The sequence below is a fragment of the Pteropus alecto genome, unplaced genomic scaffold (genome assembly GCF_000325575.1).
Source record: "Pteropus alecto unplaced genomic scaffold, ASM32557v1 scaffold224, whole genome shotgun sequence".
In the NCBI taxonomy this organism is placed as follows: Eukaryota; Metazoa; Chordata; class Mammalia; order Chiroptera; family Pteropodidae; genus Pteropus; species Pteropus alecto.
Genome location: NW_006436289.1, coordinates 904,794 through 922,128, shown reverse-complemented (window position 1 = coordinate 922,128; position 17,335 = coordinate 904,794). Strand labels below are relative to the sequence as shown.

Here is a 17,335-nt window from a genome sequence, read left to right as displayed (position 1 = left end):
CTCCCAGTTCCACACAGGCTTCTGTCTGCCCTCCTCCAGGTGCTGTGCAGCTCCTCTGCACACACTGCTTGTCTCACTGGCTGGCAATGGGCAGCTCTCCTAGGTTCTTCCCTGCTTCCTCCTCTTGCTCCTTTAGCCCTAGATGGTGACAGCTTCCTGCTGGTGCTAGTCTCAAGTGCCTCCCTTCATATCCCTCTGAAAGCAGTGCTTCATTAAGCTCTCTTCAACTGCCCCCTTTGAGTGTGCCAACTCTTCCCTACTGGGACCCTGACTGATATGGCCATAAAGGCCAAATATCAACACATGACATTAGAAAAGCAAATATGCCCCATCACTTCTCAAGTTATTCCCAAACAGACTGCTGTCTAGGAGCAGCTGGTGTCCCTCCCTCCACCAGAGAGGTGACCCTGACCCCTGGCTCTGGCCTGGGATAATATGTGCAGAAGAGGGGGCTGCACTTCCACTTGACATCCCATGGGAAGATGCCCAGCTCTAAGTAAGCATGGACGCAGACCCCCACTATACTGTACCTCTCATCCTGAGACCCAGCCATCACTCCCAGCAGACTCACCCCCATCAATGTAGAGTGACCAGAAGATGACCCGATAGCCTTTGAGGACTCCATTGAGAGTGCTGCGTGGGGGCTCCGACCAGGAGATGACGGCCACATCAGAAGTGATGGACAAGGCCCGGACATTCTCAGGGGGCTGGCTGGGCACTGCATGGGGAGAGGGGAGACCAAAGGGCCCAGTCAGGGGATTATAGCAGCATACAATGTCTCAGACCAGGCCCTGCTGCCCGGCCAGAGGAACTCCAGGTTAGACAAGTGGAAGGACCTCTCGACTCAGTGATTAGAGTTTGGACCAGGAAGTGAACCAACTCTTCTTTCCTAAAGATTTGGGTAGAGATCTTTACAGATTTGGTTCCTTGCTCTCGGGTGGCATGTCCCTGGTTCTGGGTAAATGTTGGGGGAAGAAGGTGATGAACTCTAGGCATGAGCCCCTGGGAATTCACCAGTGGGCACCACAGCCCAGGAAGTCCACCTCTGCTGAATGTGGCAGAGCCTGGAAGACCTCCAGGTGGCCCTGGAAGTATCTGTAATTGATGATCTTCTCTGATGGCTGTCAGCCCTTAGGAGGCACCTGACCAGGGCGTCTGAGCTGAAGCCTGGCTTGAGGGACCCTTGTGTCTTGGTACCAAGCTGAAGGGAAGGAAAAGAAAAAGAGACAATCTCAGCTAACCCCGGTGAAGAGGAAAAGAGGTTCTATAGATGCCTTTGGGACTTCAGGGACCATTACACCCTTGTCCCTGTCCCTGCGCATGAACACACCCAAATGCCTTGGGTGGGAAAACACTCTCTGAGACCAACTTAGGTGGTCCATCGTCCCTTTAACCCTCTCCCTCTGAGGGTTAAACTTTTGAGCTTAAACTAAGTTCCACTCTTGAGGTTGGCCCTGTGCAGCTCACACTTTCTGAGACGACAGAGGGTGGGGACACCAGGCCCCAGGAGTCACCTTGGCTAGGGACGACATGGGTATCACTTCCCACTGGCTTCCAGAAGTGGAGGGCAAAGGGAAAGGTGCTGTCTGCTTCGCTTTGAGTGGGAGAAAAGAGGAACAGGCTGGATGGAAGGTAATTAGATCCCGTTGCCCCACAAGAGGCAACTCTAATTTTTATGAGCATTTAAATGATAATACATCATCTTAACTATCCTCTTTGAGAATGATTATTGTTTCATATTACTTAGGTGTAAAAATATAAGCACCATGTAATTAGGGACCCAGTGTAATAAACTAATACAGATCGCCCGTTTGAACAAAATGAAGGTAATATAATTATGGAAAAGACACTATTGCTAAAGCAGGGGCCCTTGAATACCCCAGGAGGAGTGCTAATATTGCCAGGAAACGATCAGGATCTGACAGGCTAACGAGGGCCTTAATTAAGTATGAAAAACTGCTGAGCAAATGCTGCTGGAAACTTTCTTCCTCCTCTCCTCTTTTGTTTGGAAAATGACTCCACAGCCCATGCTGATCTCTCCTTGTTGGAAATTCCAGGTACCCCCTGTCAACCCCCAAAGCAAGGGAGGTGGTGCTCTGATGGAAGCCAAAGGTAGGCCTGGCCTGGCTGTTTCCTGGCATGGCCCTGGGTGGTCGTGAGCTTAGTGTTTGGTCAAGGCATTCTGGTGTAGCTTGGGACAACTCTTCCCCCTGGATGTGTCTTCCCCAAGCATCCTGCATCCAGCCTCACTCTCAAGCAAGAGAGTAACCACAGGGTGAAGTAGAAAGAGCGTGGGAAGAATCAAGGTCAGGCCTGGATTTTGATCTGAGCTTGGTTCTTTGCCAGACAGGTGATTCTGGACAGGTTACTTCACTTCAGTGAGCCTTGGCTCCTTTAATGGATAATGACCTAGCTGTTAGTGCTTTGTTCTCACAGGTTCTTCCTGCACCAGCACCAGCAGAATCATAGGGGGGATTTATTAGAAATACAAATTTTCAGCCCCCACCTCAGAACTGCTGAAGCAGAAGCAGGAGGGCCCAGCAATGTTTGTAGCCCTCCAGGAGATTCTGATGTGCACACAAGTTGGAGAAGCACTGTGGTAGGGCACCAGTTGGGATTTGTACTGCTGGTACTAAAGACAAGCTGATCTTTCTCACCGCAGCCAGGCCTTTGGCCAGTATCACAGAAGGGAGGGGCCAGTAGGGGGGATGGTGAGGATATGGCATGGGGGACGGAGTTGGGGAGCTGGTTGCAGTGTAGCTCTCCTCCAGAGCTTCTCTGTGACTCTCTGCTTCCTATGCACCTTTCCCTCTTTTTTGTGTTCTCCCTTTTCCCCAGGGGCCCAGCGCTCTGGGGCTACAGAAGTCTGCTCTTTCTCAAAGCCCAGCTTGTGCCCCAGAGCAACTAAATGAGAATCTCTGGGGATGAAGCCTGGGCATCAGTATTTTTAAAGCTCTCCAGATAATTCCAATTTGTAACCAAAGTTAAGAACCAGTGGTATGAGCTAATTTGCTCTCAGGTATTTCTGACCTGATGCATCCTCCTTTCCAAGGCTTTCCTCATATTGAGGGGAAGAGGTAGGGCATTGCTTAGCTAAAGGAATGACTCACTAATGGTGGAATGTTGGATATTATAAGGGGCAATGGCATTATGCTCTCAGGGCAGTCAGTCCCCTCCCTCTGCTGGGGGCAGTCTCAGACTCAGCAATAGGTTTTAATCTCAGACCCTGGTTTTTGGCTAGAACATCAAGAAGGAAGCTTGAGAGAATGCTGTGCTTCTTTATTCTGCTCTTTGGTGGGGGGCTGTGGCCAGCCCAGACCCATTTCTGGAGGTCACCAAGGGTCACATCTGCTCTCCCTACCTTGCACAGGCTCAGGTACCAGCTGCTCTTCTCTGTGCTTGGAGAGCAAGCATGCTTCTGCTTCCTCCTGACCTTCTCCCCTGGGAGAAACTGAGCCCCTTAATTTACTCATCAGAGTTTGGAGTTTTCTCTAGATATCAAAGAATTAAGTTTTAAAGATCAGGCTCTAGATCCTCTGCCACAATGATCTTGGGATTTCTTAACTCCACAGTCACATCTCAGGTCCTTAAAACAGATGGTGGACTTTTACCAGCCCAGAAATACAAAGGTAACTTGGCTTCTGCCCCCTTTTCATCTGGGAGGCTGTAAGGGAGGAGAAAGAGGACCCAAGGTATGGAGGGAAAAGCATGGGAAGAGAGATGGGTGAGGGCCACAATGAGGGAGGAAGAACAGGCAGAGGGAGAAGCATGGATGTAGAGTGTACAGACAGCTGCTCAGACTGGCCAACAGGTCAACAGACTGATGAGCAGAGCATAAGCAAGTGATAGCTAGAGAGCCAGCCAAAAGGATTGAGAGGCCTGGGGTACTCAATGGACCAAACACCTCTCAAGGAGCCAATGGGCAAGAGGAGATGGAAGGATCCAGGGAGGCCGTGTGGACCACAAGACCATAATGGGGCCAAGGAGTGAGTGGAAGGGCCCCAAGCCCTCCCTGGCAGCCCTGGATCTGCCCATGGGCAGGATCTTCACCCTCTACCCTCTGCTGGGACCCTCACCATCCTCCAGGGTGGTGGCATTGATCTCACTGGACGAAGGCCCTGTGCCAGCCCGATTGAAGGCTTGGACCACCACCCCATATTGGGCAAACTTCTTGAGATTGTCCAGGGTGTAGACCTCACTGTCCCCGGTAGCTTTCATCTCCACAATGCTGTACTGCCCATTGCTGCCAGGACTGTTCTCTCTGTAGCCAATCTGGTAGCCCCGGATGACACCATTCTGCAGCTCCTTCTTGGGTGCCTGTGAGTACGGGATGGGGAGACAAAGACACAGTGACACTCTGAGATGATGCTCTTAAAACCAAAGTCAAATTACATCACTCCTCTGCTCCCAGCTCTTCAAAGGCTCCCATCTCACTCAGAGTGAAAGTCAAAGTCCTTAAAATGGCTGTACAACCTTATATGATCTGACCCCCATTAATCCTCTTGAACTCATCTCCTCTCTCCAGTGCTTGCTACACCCCAGCACACTGGCCTTTTTGCTATTCGCACCGCCTGGGGAACACTCTTTTCTTGGATATCGCATGGCTTGCCTCATCACCTCTGTGCTGTCCTTGGTGAAATCCCCCTTCTTAATGAGGCCTTCCTTAACCTCTTATGTCAGATTGCTCCCTGCCCTTTGTCCAGTACTTTTGACATTTCTTCCGGCTTTATTTTTCCCCATAGCACTAGCATCATCTGACATTCTATATATTTTACTTATGTGGGACTATCTGTCTCCATTAGAGGATAAAGATGTCATCTGTTTTGTTTCCTGCCATCTTCTCAGTGTCTAGAATGGTGCCTGGCCTATAGTAGGCCTTCGATACATGTTTATTGAATGAATGAATAAATAGGGATACCATTTGGCATGGGCTCAGGGGCCTGGGAGAAATGGAACAGAAGACAAAAAGTAACCAGATGGAGAGAGAGGTGAGCAATTAGTTTGAATAAAAAGAAAGAAACCCAAGATACCACTTCATACCCACTAAGTCGCTATTATGAAAAAAAAAAAAAAAGGAAAATAACAAGTGGCACAAGTTGGGGAGGATATGGAGAACTTGAAACCATTGTGCATTGCTGGTGGAAAATGGTACAGCTGTTTGGCAAACAGTTTGGCATTTCCTCAAAATGTTAAACATAGAATCCAGCAATTCCATCCTTGTATACACCCAAAGGACTTAAAAGCAGGGACTCAAACATATATCTGTACACCCATGTTCAGAGCAGCATTATTCACAACAGCCAAAAGGCAGAAGAAACCCAGGTGTCTATCGACATGAGTGGATAAACAAAATGTGGTATATCCATACAACGGAATATTATTCAACCTTAAAAAGAAAGGAAATTCTGATATATGCTACGACATGGATGGACCTTGAAAATATTATACTAAGTGAAATAAGCTAGACACAAAGGACAAATGTTGCATAATACTACTTCTGTGGAGTACCTAGAATAGGCAAATTCATAGAGACAGAAAGTAGAATAGAGGAGCTGGTTTGGGGTTGGTGGGGAGTTATTGTTTAATGGGCACAGGGTTTCTGTTCGGGATGATGAAAAATTCTGGAAAAGGAGAGTGGCAATGGTTGCATAACATTGTGGATGTACTTTATGCCACTGAACCGTATAAATAAACATGGTTAAAATGGTAAATTTTATGTATGTAAAATGGTACATATGTTTTACAAGTTAAAAAAAAGAGTCCTTTGACTTTTGTGTGGGCCCAGCCCTCTTGGAGCATGCAGCTGGATTGCCCTGGACATCCTGGCCAAGAGCTGGGGTGTGTTGGGGGCTGATGCCTGAAGCCAGCTCCTAAATGGAGGAACAGAGATGAACGAGGACACATGGGTGGGAAGGGGGCGTTTCGGAGCTCTGGCTTGGCTGGCAGGAATGAAGGACTGATCCCAGTTAGCCAGGTGAATGGAGAAAACTCCACTGGCATCAGTCTGGGGGCTGAAAAACATTCTCACCCCAAGCTTGAACCCTGATACATTCACTTCACACATATTCACACACATGCACACACACAAGATCCCAATATATCTCCTCACATCCAGAACCATGAACGTGCACATCCAGACCCATCAAAGCAAACATCCTAATCCACACACCTACCCCCCGCCAGATGCATCTAGATCCATAAATAGAAACTGGATCCTTTAAAGAGTAGGCTTGCCCATCTATAAATTGAGAGAGAGCATCCACTTTAGTGCATATAAAAACAGCTTGAATCAGAGTTTTAGAAACAATGAAGTTAATTTAAAAGCTCACCTTTTATTGTACTAAAAAATAGTGAGATCAAAAACAATTAAGTTAGTAAAACAGTCCCACTGTTTTTTTTTAATTCAATGAATGTTTTAAATGAACTGCATTTTTAAGCTCACTGTTAATTCAATAAAATGAAGTTTTTAATTTAACATAATTGTTTTGAACTCACAAAATAGGTATGTGTGTGTATTTACTTGACTTGACTTTTTGTTAATGCCTGAATAATGTTTCTCTCTGCACTTGGGCAGTCCTGTTTGCTAGCTTGTAAGTAGGCAACTTTCTGAATCTGGGTCTTGTATCTGCACACATATGCCTATGCACATTCACACACACAGATAGACATCTATTCTGGACACAAACACATCTTCAAGATACTCTTGTCTTCACATAGACATATACTATCATATTACATACACACATCCATACTGACACACATTCTGATATATATATCATTAGACAATGACACACATGCCTACATACCCAGAGCCACCTATACCACAATATACACCTGTACACAGAACCATACGAACTTCATTCACATCAACATATACTGGCAGAGGCCATGGATAGGCATCCAGGCATAACCTGCTACATACATATATACTCACATATTTGTATGAATCTCGAGATCGTGCTCGCGCTCTCTCTCTCTCTCTCTCTCTCTCTCTCTCTCTCTCTCTCTCTTTCTCTCCTACCCCAAAGGCACACTCAGGATTTAAATCAATCTTAACAATATTTCTCTGAAGCATTAAGAAATCAATAGGGCTGATTACAAATTTATGTCATAAAGCAGTGGTGATCCATCTCGTGGAAAGAGTCTTAAAATGAAGTGACTTATCTTTCAAGTGAATCTTTATTTTTCATTAATCTGTTTCTTGGTGTTAAAAAAAATCCCCTGAGAAGTCAGCCCAAAATTTATTGACAGGCTAGTTCATTCTGAACTTCTAACTTTCTAACCAATTTTATTTTTCATTATGAGAATTTGGAGAAATAAATCTGATTCTAAATTTTTATTGACCTCCAGTTCAGAACTTTGTAGCCAAATGTTTCAGTGTTTTACATATTTATTCATTCTCGCCCCCATCTCCTGGCTTTCTCAGGGTGTTTCTAGGAAAGGGGCCCAGAGCCAGTATGCAGATGAGACTTGGGGATTAGACTCTTTACCGCCAGTTTCTGAGGAAAGCACTGGAGCCCAGATCTGAATATAGGTGGGAATCATGGCTCCAGGTATCTACAAGTGGGCTAGTCCCCAGGAAGGACCAACTGTCTAGCCTCTGCCTCACTTTTGTCCTGGTCATTTCTCTAGGGGAGGAAGGAACCAGGCTATGACGTATTGTGCGCATGTGTGTGTGCAGTCTTTTTAAGGAAAATTCCACCATGTTCTTCTGAATCTCTTCCATTCTCAAGCCTACCTTTCTGAAAGGCCCATAAAGAAGACTAAAGCTCCTGGACTTTTCCTATCAGGAATTAGAGTCAGAAAATGATTTTGGACATTCGATCCCAGATGTAGATGCAGCAAATCCCCAAGTCCCACTGTTGATGTGAGAAAGCTCCCAGAAGAACACAGGTGGGCCCAAGAATGCTCTCTGTTCGTGAACTTCATGCATCAGGCTACGGTGGGGAGACTGGGCCGGGGCTCCAGACTATGTGTGTTTAAGTCCTGCACCTATCACTACTTGAATGGTTGTGGGCAAATGTCACCTAGCATCTCTACACCATGGTCTCCTCTGATGGATGGGGATGCAAATACCTCTGTCCACTCTAATCCACAGAAACAGAGGGTCACGTAAATTAGTGTAAGAAAATATTTGGACACTAGAAAATGCAGTGCAATAGGAAGCCAACTCTTCTCTGTCCATGGCAGGGACAGAGAAGTTACCCAGTAAATTGTTTCTTGGTCCTGTACAAAGTTGTTCTGATCTATTTCTCTGCCCAACTGTGGAATCTTCTCTATGATTTTCCTTAAGAGACAGATTCTTCAGACGCCCTCTAGATTTTATAAGTTTCCATCCCTTAGAAATGACTGCACATACTGATCTGTTTTCTCTATAGCTCTCCCACACTCAGAGATAAGGAGGGCAGTTATTTTCATCCTGTCCTGTCTCTCATCATCCACAGGGTCATCTTGAACTTTGCACAAAATCAAATCCAACTCGCAACCTATCACAATGTGCAGGGTTTGGCAGACAGGCCAGTGTGGTGGCAAAACCATCTTTCCTACTTGGTATTGCCAAGTTCTTCATCCCACCCCACACACAGATCTCCATTAGAGATTCAGGGTGGAGAAAGAAGTGGATCAGTGGGGGATCTGCTCCTGTATCTTCCTCCTTCTCCTTTCCTCCAACATCATTGGGTTTAGCAAAAAACAGGCATGGGCATGATAAAAGACCAGAACTTGCTAGCCTGCTGGGGCTTCATTCCTGGACTGAGGAGGGAGGAGACAAGGAGGCATCTCAGGGGAGATATTCAATCTCACTTACCTTCCATGTCACTTGGATGCTCTGTGAGGTCACTGGCTGCAAGGTGACATCTATAGGGGGCCCATCAGGAGCTGGGAGGTGAGGGGAAGAACATTATGAGTCAAGTGTTAGAAGAAGAGAGTCCTACATTCTTACTCTTTTCCTCCTGAGAGGGACAGAAAGGAAATGCCCATCTGTAGAAGCAGAGGACTTTTGTTTGAGTCTCCCTGAAACAATCATAGGATTTATGTTGCCTCTTTATTCTCCATGATCTTTTAAGAAAAAGTTTGATGGTATAAAGTGTAGGTAAAGGTGTGCAGTGTTAAGAACTCTTATACACCGATCATGGGACAGCAAGTTGGTACAACACTTTGGAAGACATTTTGGCATTTTTTGTTAAAAATAGAAATATGCTCGTCTGATATCTTAATTCTACAACTGCTTATATTCAGAGAAATTTGTGAACCTGTGTACTAGCATATAAATACACAAATGCTCACAGCTTCAAACTGTAAACAACAAATATCCATCTGCAATAGAATGGACAAATGAACTATGATATAGTCATGAAACGGAATCCTATACAGCACTGAAAACGCAAAAATGATACAGCTGTGCTAACAACATGAAGCTTGCAAAAACTTTTTGATTAAAACAAGGAATAAACAAAAGAATATATAAAGTATGATTTCATGAATGCATTCTATTGGAAAATAGGCAAAATTAAATGTATGGTTTATATGTACATCCATTGTGGTGACAAAATAAAAAAGAAAAGCAAGAAAGTTAAGATACTAGTTACTTCATGGGGGAGGGGTGGGATTATGACTGGGAAGGGGCTTAGGGATAACCTCTGGCATGCTGATAATTGATAATGTGTTTTGGTTATTCTAGGTTTTACTTTACATTATTTGTAAAACTGTACATATATATGTACTTTTTGCATTATTTTAAATTTCACAATAATAAATGAGAGAAAATATAGCAACAGAGATATTTTTTAAACTTTCAGAAAACTCCATGACAAAAGTAATGGAAAGTAATCCAGGGCACTAGTAACCCATCCTTTGCATATCTAGCGCTTCTGAGTTCATCAGACAGGCTAGGACCCAAGGAGTGGGGGGGAAAGAACCATGGACAGCTCCCAGAAGCCCACAGTGTAGAACCCCATCTGGGAAAAGTCAAGCAGCAGAGCCTCCAATGATCCAGAGGCAGACATGAACAAATACCTTGGGTTCTTGTCTTCCCCCTTCTAATTGCAAGCCCACTGCCAGTGAACAGGGTCGGTTTGGGCCCCACACGGCCCTGCTTGCTGAGACCATGGGCAGGGGCAGCAGGGTGAGGTGCTCACCGGCCTCCTCAGTGCTGATAGTGAGCTCCTTGCTCGGCTCACTGCGGCCAATCTTATTGAAGGAGTACATGCGGATGCTGTACACGGATGCTGGATGCAAGTCCACAATGTTGGCCTGGTTGATGGTGGGAGAGATGTTGCGTGTAGACTGTTTGAAGTCCCAGGAATCTGCAGACAGAACACCCTTTTCAAACCACAGCCAGTCAAATTTCAAGACTCCTCCCCAGTCTCAAGCATGAACACATCCCAATCTTGACTTTGTTGTCCAGGAGAGGTCTAGCTCATGTAGACTGCAGTGAGGAGGCTACAGGCCTTAACTGTATAGAATGCAAGGGGTATGTTCCATGAAGCTCAAAGAGACCAAGGGATGCCTGAGGACGTGAACAGCAAATGCAATGGATGGAAAAGCCAGGAAGTCTGATTCTCCTCTGCCCTAGGCCAGCTTGCAAACTCAAACCTCAGATGGGGGTCAGATGAAATGTTACCCAAGGTCCTTTCCAAGGTCGCCATTTGCTTGTTGTCCCTGAGGGTCTGATTGGTCAGTGCCCATCCACCTGGTTTCTCATACCACATCAGTGACTTGTTTTAAGTGTGAGATACCCCATCCACTAATAGTCCCAGTGCAAAGAGGGAAGCCAAGTCTTCTCTCCCTTTCTCCTTCTCTTTGTATGCTCTTGTACTTCCTTCCCTTGTGCACTGGTGTGGGGGTAGTTTTGAGTCTGACTTGGAGGGGAGACAGACCTTGTGCCAGAATCCCCAGTCTAACCCCACCCTCTTCTCTCACCATCAGGAGAATGGTGTCTGAGTCTTTAGGGTCAGGCCAACAAAAGGATTAGCATGTCCCTGATTTATCTGGGGGAACTAGCAGCCCATTCCAGGGCTAATGTTTAGCAAAATCGTAGAACATGAAAAATACCAGAAAAGTGCCAGGGATACCGTGACAGTAAGCACTCTGAATCTCCAGAGGAATTCAGTCATTCTTTTAGTATATATATATTTTTGCTGTGCACCTACTGGGAGATTCCAGAAAAAAATGGGAAAGGGTTTCAGTTACAGCAATGCCTCAGCTAGAATTCATAACTAGATCACTTTATTGGCACTCCACTTTGAAAATAAAATAAAATAAGGCAAAGCACAAGGACACAAGCTGATAGCAGGGCTTAAAAATCTTCCTAAGTCATGTCCTGATGTCGTATTCAGTCTAATTTTCCATTCCTTTTAAATCTACAGTAGAGGATCTGAAAATTCTCAGTAGAATTAATCAGGAAATAGTAGAATAAATCAGGAAAGAAGGCTAGCACATTCTAGAAAGATTTTTAGGAAGAGGTATTTTTTGTTTTCTGTTTTTTGTTTTTTGTTTGTTTGTTTGTTTGTTTTTAAAGCTGTCAAAACATCATAACCTACAGGAGAGACTATCCTATTCTTCCAGATTCTGGTTAACTGAGATTTAGATGTTTTTCAAAATACCATTTTTAGCAGTGCAGCCTCGTCATCTGTGAAAGGCACTGTCCCAGCTCCCCATCTGCAGTTTTGCATTTAATTCTTTGGTTTCATGAGCCAAAGTCACAAACGGCCGGCTGTGGATGCTCATGAACACATTTTGTGCTTGTCTTTTATTTAAAACACCCCAACCACCAGGAGAGTCACTCTGTGACTGTCAGGTTAAGCCAGAATTGCAAATAGGTAAGCTCCAGTCTGCTGTGGGCGTCTTTTGGTTTAGGAGAGAATGGACTAGCAACATGGAGGTAGGTGTTCACTTGTCTCTGTGGCATCCTAAGAGCTGGTGCCAGCTCACACATCATTCTTGATTTGCCATGTTTACATAAGGGAAACAGTGGTCAAGAGTCAGTGCATTCATAATTGATGAGTGCAGGCAGAGGCAAGAGACCCACATGATGTGTCAGCACACAGTGGGTCTAAGGAAAAGTGATGCTAATGTTTACCAAGCATCTGTGATGCTCAGGTGCATGCTGGAAAATGTAAACATTCACTATTTACTCCTCATCCCACACAAAACATCAGTGCCATAAATCCACAGTATAGGTGACCACCATGTAACCAAGCCTAATTTCTCACTTGGTTTCTCAGGTATGTTCAGCACTTGAACTTCTCCCTTCTTGAAACACTCTTCCCTTGGGTTCCCTGATAAAACATTTCCCAGCTTTTCTCCAGTCTCTTGGGTCATTTTATTTTTGCTGTCTACTTTGCAGGTGCATCTTCCCTACCCTACCATTAATGGTTTATTCTGCAAGGGTCCATCCTAGGCTCTCCTTCTCTCACTCTAAACACTTTTCTTACCTATGGCTTTTATTTCCACCTGTACACAGATAACTCACAGATTTGTATTCAGCTTGGATCTCTCTTTTGAACTCCAGATCCTTAAAGCTCAACTGTTTACTTGACTTCTCCTCTCGGATGTTTCAAAGACACCTCACACACACTCAACATGTCCAAGACAGAGTATTGACCATACACCCTGTAAACCCATTAACTTTCTGGGTTCCTTGTCTCAAGAAATGGCACCACCATCCATCATGTTGTGCCAGAAACTTAGGTGTTGTTCTTGACTCTTCTCTTTATTTCCCTGCCTATCAAGTCCTATAGCTTTTGCATCTCATGTACCTCTTGAATCTCTCCACTTTCCTCCATCTCCATCCCTACCCCAGGCCAAGCCACTTGGAAATGACATCCTAACTAGCTAGCCTCCCAGAACCCACGGTGTGCCCCCTTCCATCTGTTTTCCACATTGCAGCCATCTCTCACTCTACAAATATGATTGGCACCTCTTACAGGCCTAACACTATCCTGGCATTGAGAGTGGTCTTCCCAAAGCACAAATCTGAAACTGCTATTCTCTTGCATAGGACTCTTCAATACATTTTCCTTGTTCTTAGGATAAAGACAAAATTTCTTACATGACCTAGGTCCTGCAACATCTGGCCGTGTACGCCTTTCCAGCCTCATCTTTCATCACTCTTCTCTACACTCATACAGCATTTGGAGCCCCTATTCATTGCACAGTATCTTCAATTACCCAAGGGGACGCTAAGCTCCCTGAAGGCAAGAGCTATGTCTAAAACTGAGCCCATCTCCCCAACTTGGCATGTGTTGGGTACTTAAAGCTCATCGTTGGTTTAGATCAGAGCCTCTTTTTTTTTTGTCTTTTACTTTGGGCTTGGAGTTTCTCTGCATTTTGTAGTCACAGTAAATACTTTTTACCTTTCCCTTCCTTGCCTCACTCAGCTGCCAATCACAGGAAGGTTAGGAGGAGGGGATGTCCCAGAGAGTGGCCCCTTTTCCCCTGCTTTTTCCAGTCATTTGCAGGTGGAGTTGACCTTGTGTTCTCAAATCATCTTTGATGTTGGCACAAAACAGCTCTCTCTCCACAACTCTTTCAGGCTAATGCATCAGAGTCAAATCTGGAGGCATCTAGCTGATTTTCCAAACTTGATCGCTGCCATATCTCTGACCCTGAATAGTTGAAATCAGGGGCCCTACATTCTTCCCTTTCCTTTTCAGCTCTCTCAGAGTACTGAACTAGCTTTGGTGAATATTGTCTCTTTTAATATTCCCTTTCATATGAGCCTGGCTTGCCCAGATTAACATATTTCATTAAGGGCTCTCTCTCCCTTTCTTCATCAAAGGGTTTATGATGCAAAATATTTTTCTTAAAAAATAAGGCAGTGGCTGGGGAGATGTCAGTGCCTTCTACTCTGTGGGGCGCTTGCTGGGAGGGACCCTGGAGCCTTTGGTTTTTCAGGAGATACATTCACTGTGGAGGGGGAGCAGCCTGGACAAAAGCCACATCTGGAGCATTCAGCTGCTTGTGCTAGAGAAACAAATCCATTCTGCATCTCTGATTTTCTCCTGGCATCATGGTTCTGAGCCCCTATGGCACTCTCTCTGCAGCCCTGAGAAGAGGTTCCCTGGGTCACAACGACTGCACACAGCCTCCCAACACCAGTCCCGCTCACAGCTACACTCCAGCACACATGGAAAGACACGTCACACCAGGCTGGCTCACCCCGTGGTGGCTGACTGCTGGCGCCACAACTCTGCCTTCTGGGCTTGGAGGGCCGTCCTCAAATAATCCACCCCTTCTTTTTGCTTGGGGAACAGGGGAGAAATGTGGTGTCTGCATTTTTTAAATCTGCACAGCGCCATCTGATAGATTTGTGTGGACGGTGCTATTTATCATTCAGCATTCATGTATTATTACTCTGCTGCCTGGGGCCAGGAGAAGTCAGCGTGAGCGGATGGCTTAGAAAGGGCAGACTTGGTAATTTCCCTTGGAAAATTAGCATGATGAGCAACATGGCAGAAAACCTGGCAAAGGCACAGTTGGGGCAAAGAGGGGGGTCAGGAGTAGATGGTTTGGATCTGGGGTGGGTGTGGCCTGGGGCAGGAGGAAGAGGGAAGGGAGAGTAGAGGCACAGGATGGAGAGCCGTGGAGGGTTAGTATGTGCCAGGCTCTGAGCTAGACAATTCTACATGTCACCACACCCACTTAATCCTTACAACCCCCTGATAAGTGGGTGTTATTGTCTCCATTTGATAGACAAAGAAACGCTGAAAGACATGACATAGCTTGCTGAAGATCACCCAGTTCTGACACTTGGGCACCCTGTCTCCTGCTTTGGCAATGGTTCTTGTTCCACTATTTCACATGCAGGAAAAAGGTCTACTTAGACACACACACACACACACACACACACACACATTTATGCACAACCATGCACGTGCACACCCCCCTCCTTTGAGTTGCCCATCTGTTCCCTAGGATACCTTTTTCAGTTCTCATGTAATGTAGTTTGTGGTGTATTACTTGTGATTGCATAGTGCTTTGTAATGGTGCTGAAAGTGCGTGTGTGCCTGTGTGTGCGTGCACAGTGTATGTTTCACAATTGTTTTACGATTGCATTGTAAGCTCCAAGAGCAACACTCTGTCTCCTATTTCTTTTCCTTTCCTACCACATGGCTGGTGCATGATTCTGCAAAAAATGATGGCACTCAGTACATGTTGCTGACTGACAGACACATGTATTTCAGCCTGTAATTCCCAAAGGACTGTAACTTGTCAGATGAGGTATTTGAGTTAGAAGCGGGAGAGAAACTTGCATTTATTAGTGGTTTACAACAGCCCAGTGCTAGTTGGTTTGTCTTTAATCCTCAAAACAATCCTGCAAGGGAGGCATCGCCATTCCCACCTTAGGACAATGAAGAAGCTGCGTTGTGCTCCTGGCCTCTGACTGACCCCAATGGTGACCCCTGCAGTTCTCATGGAACTCCTTTTCTTAAATGCCTGGACAGATGCCCGCGTGAGTGGGATGGTCTGGAGCAGTCCAAGCCAAAGGCAGGGGGCAGGACCAGCTGGCTCCTCTGTGCTCTTGATCCTGTGATTTACTTTATAAGTGCAAAGCCCTTGTTGAAGGGAGACTCTGAGGTTGAGTTTTCATTATCTCTCCCTCTACCCTGTCCATCCTTCCTGGCACCCCGGCTCTAGAGTGGAGTATGGCGGTTCTTTATCTTGCAGGGGAGCCAAGGGGGTTGGGGGAAGATGCGGACACTCTCTGAAAATTACGTCTTCCATGCCCACTTCTCCTTCTGCATTGCTCTCCAGATGTGTGATGTTCTCAGCTTCACTCTGCTGACTGGTGCCCCAGGAAAGGTTTCCACACATTAGAGAGTGGACAGTGGAGGGAGAGAGGGCAGCGGGGTAGCATAGGGGAGGAGGGCAGAGAGGTAGTTATGAGGAGCAGTAGGGGAGCGGTAGGAGTGACAGCCCAGGCATCCACTCTCCACCCGCCAACATGAACAGAGCCCTGCCAACTGTATCAGCCGGGCAGGGAGACGGAGCGAGCACTACCACGTGGAAATGTGAGCCTGCATACAGACCTAGCCCTTCCTGTCTGGCTCCTGGGCAGCTCGTGCCCAGCCTCAGAAAGTCCTAAGGTGTGAGATGGACACAGTCAGACCCCCTCCTCTCCTTGCTCTTTGTCTCCACAGAGGCCCTGCTGCTCATCATCACCTTGCCCCAGCTGCAGGGCTTTAGCAGCCTCCTTGCTAATCTCCCCTCCTTCCCTCGGGTGCCAGATGAATTTTTCCACAGTGCCATGTTGCTTCAGTCTCCCTCTGGGAGCTTAGCCATTGTCAGTGGCTCTCAATGACTTTCCACAACAAAGCGAAGGCTCAGCCCAGAGGACCCTTCTCAAGCTGGCCCCAGAGCATTTTTTAGTTTTAATGCTTGGGAAGTGGATCTGTGAACCCTCTGCTAGATGTGTCACTCCATGGGCTGCACCATGCCTTGTTCAGGCTCTGCCCTTCTTTTTCCTTGAATCTAGCCCATTACCTCTCAATCTTTAAGACACAGCTCAATGTAGCCTCTGTAGGAACGGAGAGATGCTTCCCTGTTGACCCCTGTTGGAGGCAAGCCCTCTTTCTCTCTGCAGCCCTCCTCTTGCACGCAGGGTAAACTCCTGGGTGGCTGGCTGCAGCCTGACTTTTCTCCCCAACTAGACTGTAAGCTTCTGAGGGCCGGGACCCTCTTCGTAGAAACCTGTATCAAAGATGACTGACCCAGTGCCCTGGATCTGCTTCTCCAGAGGTAAATACACAGCTAGGAGATTTGCTTTACTGTGTCTCATTTCCACTCACTCAACAACCATTTGTGGAGCATCTACTATGTGGCGGGTGCTGTGCCAGGTGCTGGGAAAACAGCAGGGAGTAGAACTTGGACCATCCAGAGGTGAGAACAGCCAGCCAGCCAATGATCACATACTGTGCTAAGGGATCCAGGAAGAATATGGAAGACTTCGGGGCAGGGGGTGGGAACAAAACCTTGGACCCACTCTGAGGCCTAAAAGATGAGTTAGAGTTGGCAAGAAAAGGGAGGCTAGGGAGGGCTGAGTTCTCTAGATTCTTTGTTGTGTTTTATTTTAAAATGATTTTGGAAAGTTTATACAGGCTTATGGTATCAAAATCAAAAGGTACAGAAGGATCCAGAATGAGAAGCATGTTTTCCTCTCGATCTTGCATTGGTGCCATCCAGGTGCCCTCTCAAGGCGACCACCCCACTGCTGCCCATTCCTCCTGCACTGTCCAGAGATTTGTACGCAGGTAGAAACATGAACACCTATGCCTCTTTTTTTTTTTTTTTTTTTTTTTTTTTGTAGGTTTTCTTGCAAGGCTTTTTTTCTCCT

The 17,335-nt window shown here is 46.2% G+C and overlaps 1 protein-coding gene across 1 annotated transcript in view; it reads right to left on the bottom strand.

Annotated features, from left to right (window-relative positions):
- DSCAML1 (DS cell adhesion molecule like 1) overlaps positions 1-17,335 on the bottom strand; it is a 327,482-nt gene that overhangs the window by 29,121 nt on the left and 281,026 nt on the right. Inside the window, 4 exon segments of the mRNA XM_006912769.1 lie at positions 572-718; positions 4,077-4,317; positions 8,807-8,877; positions 10,137-10,304. Of these exon segments, the coding sequence (XP_006912831.1) occupies positions 572-718; positions 4,077-4,317; positions 8,807-8,877; positions 10,137-10,304 (627 nt within the window).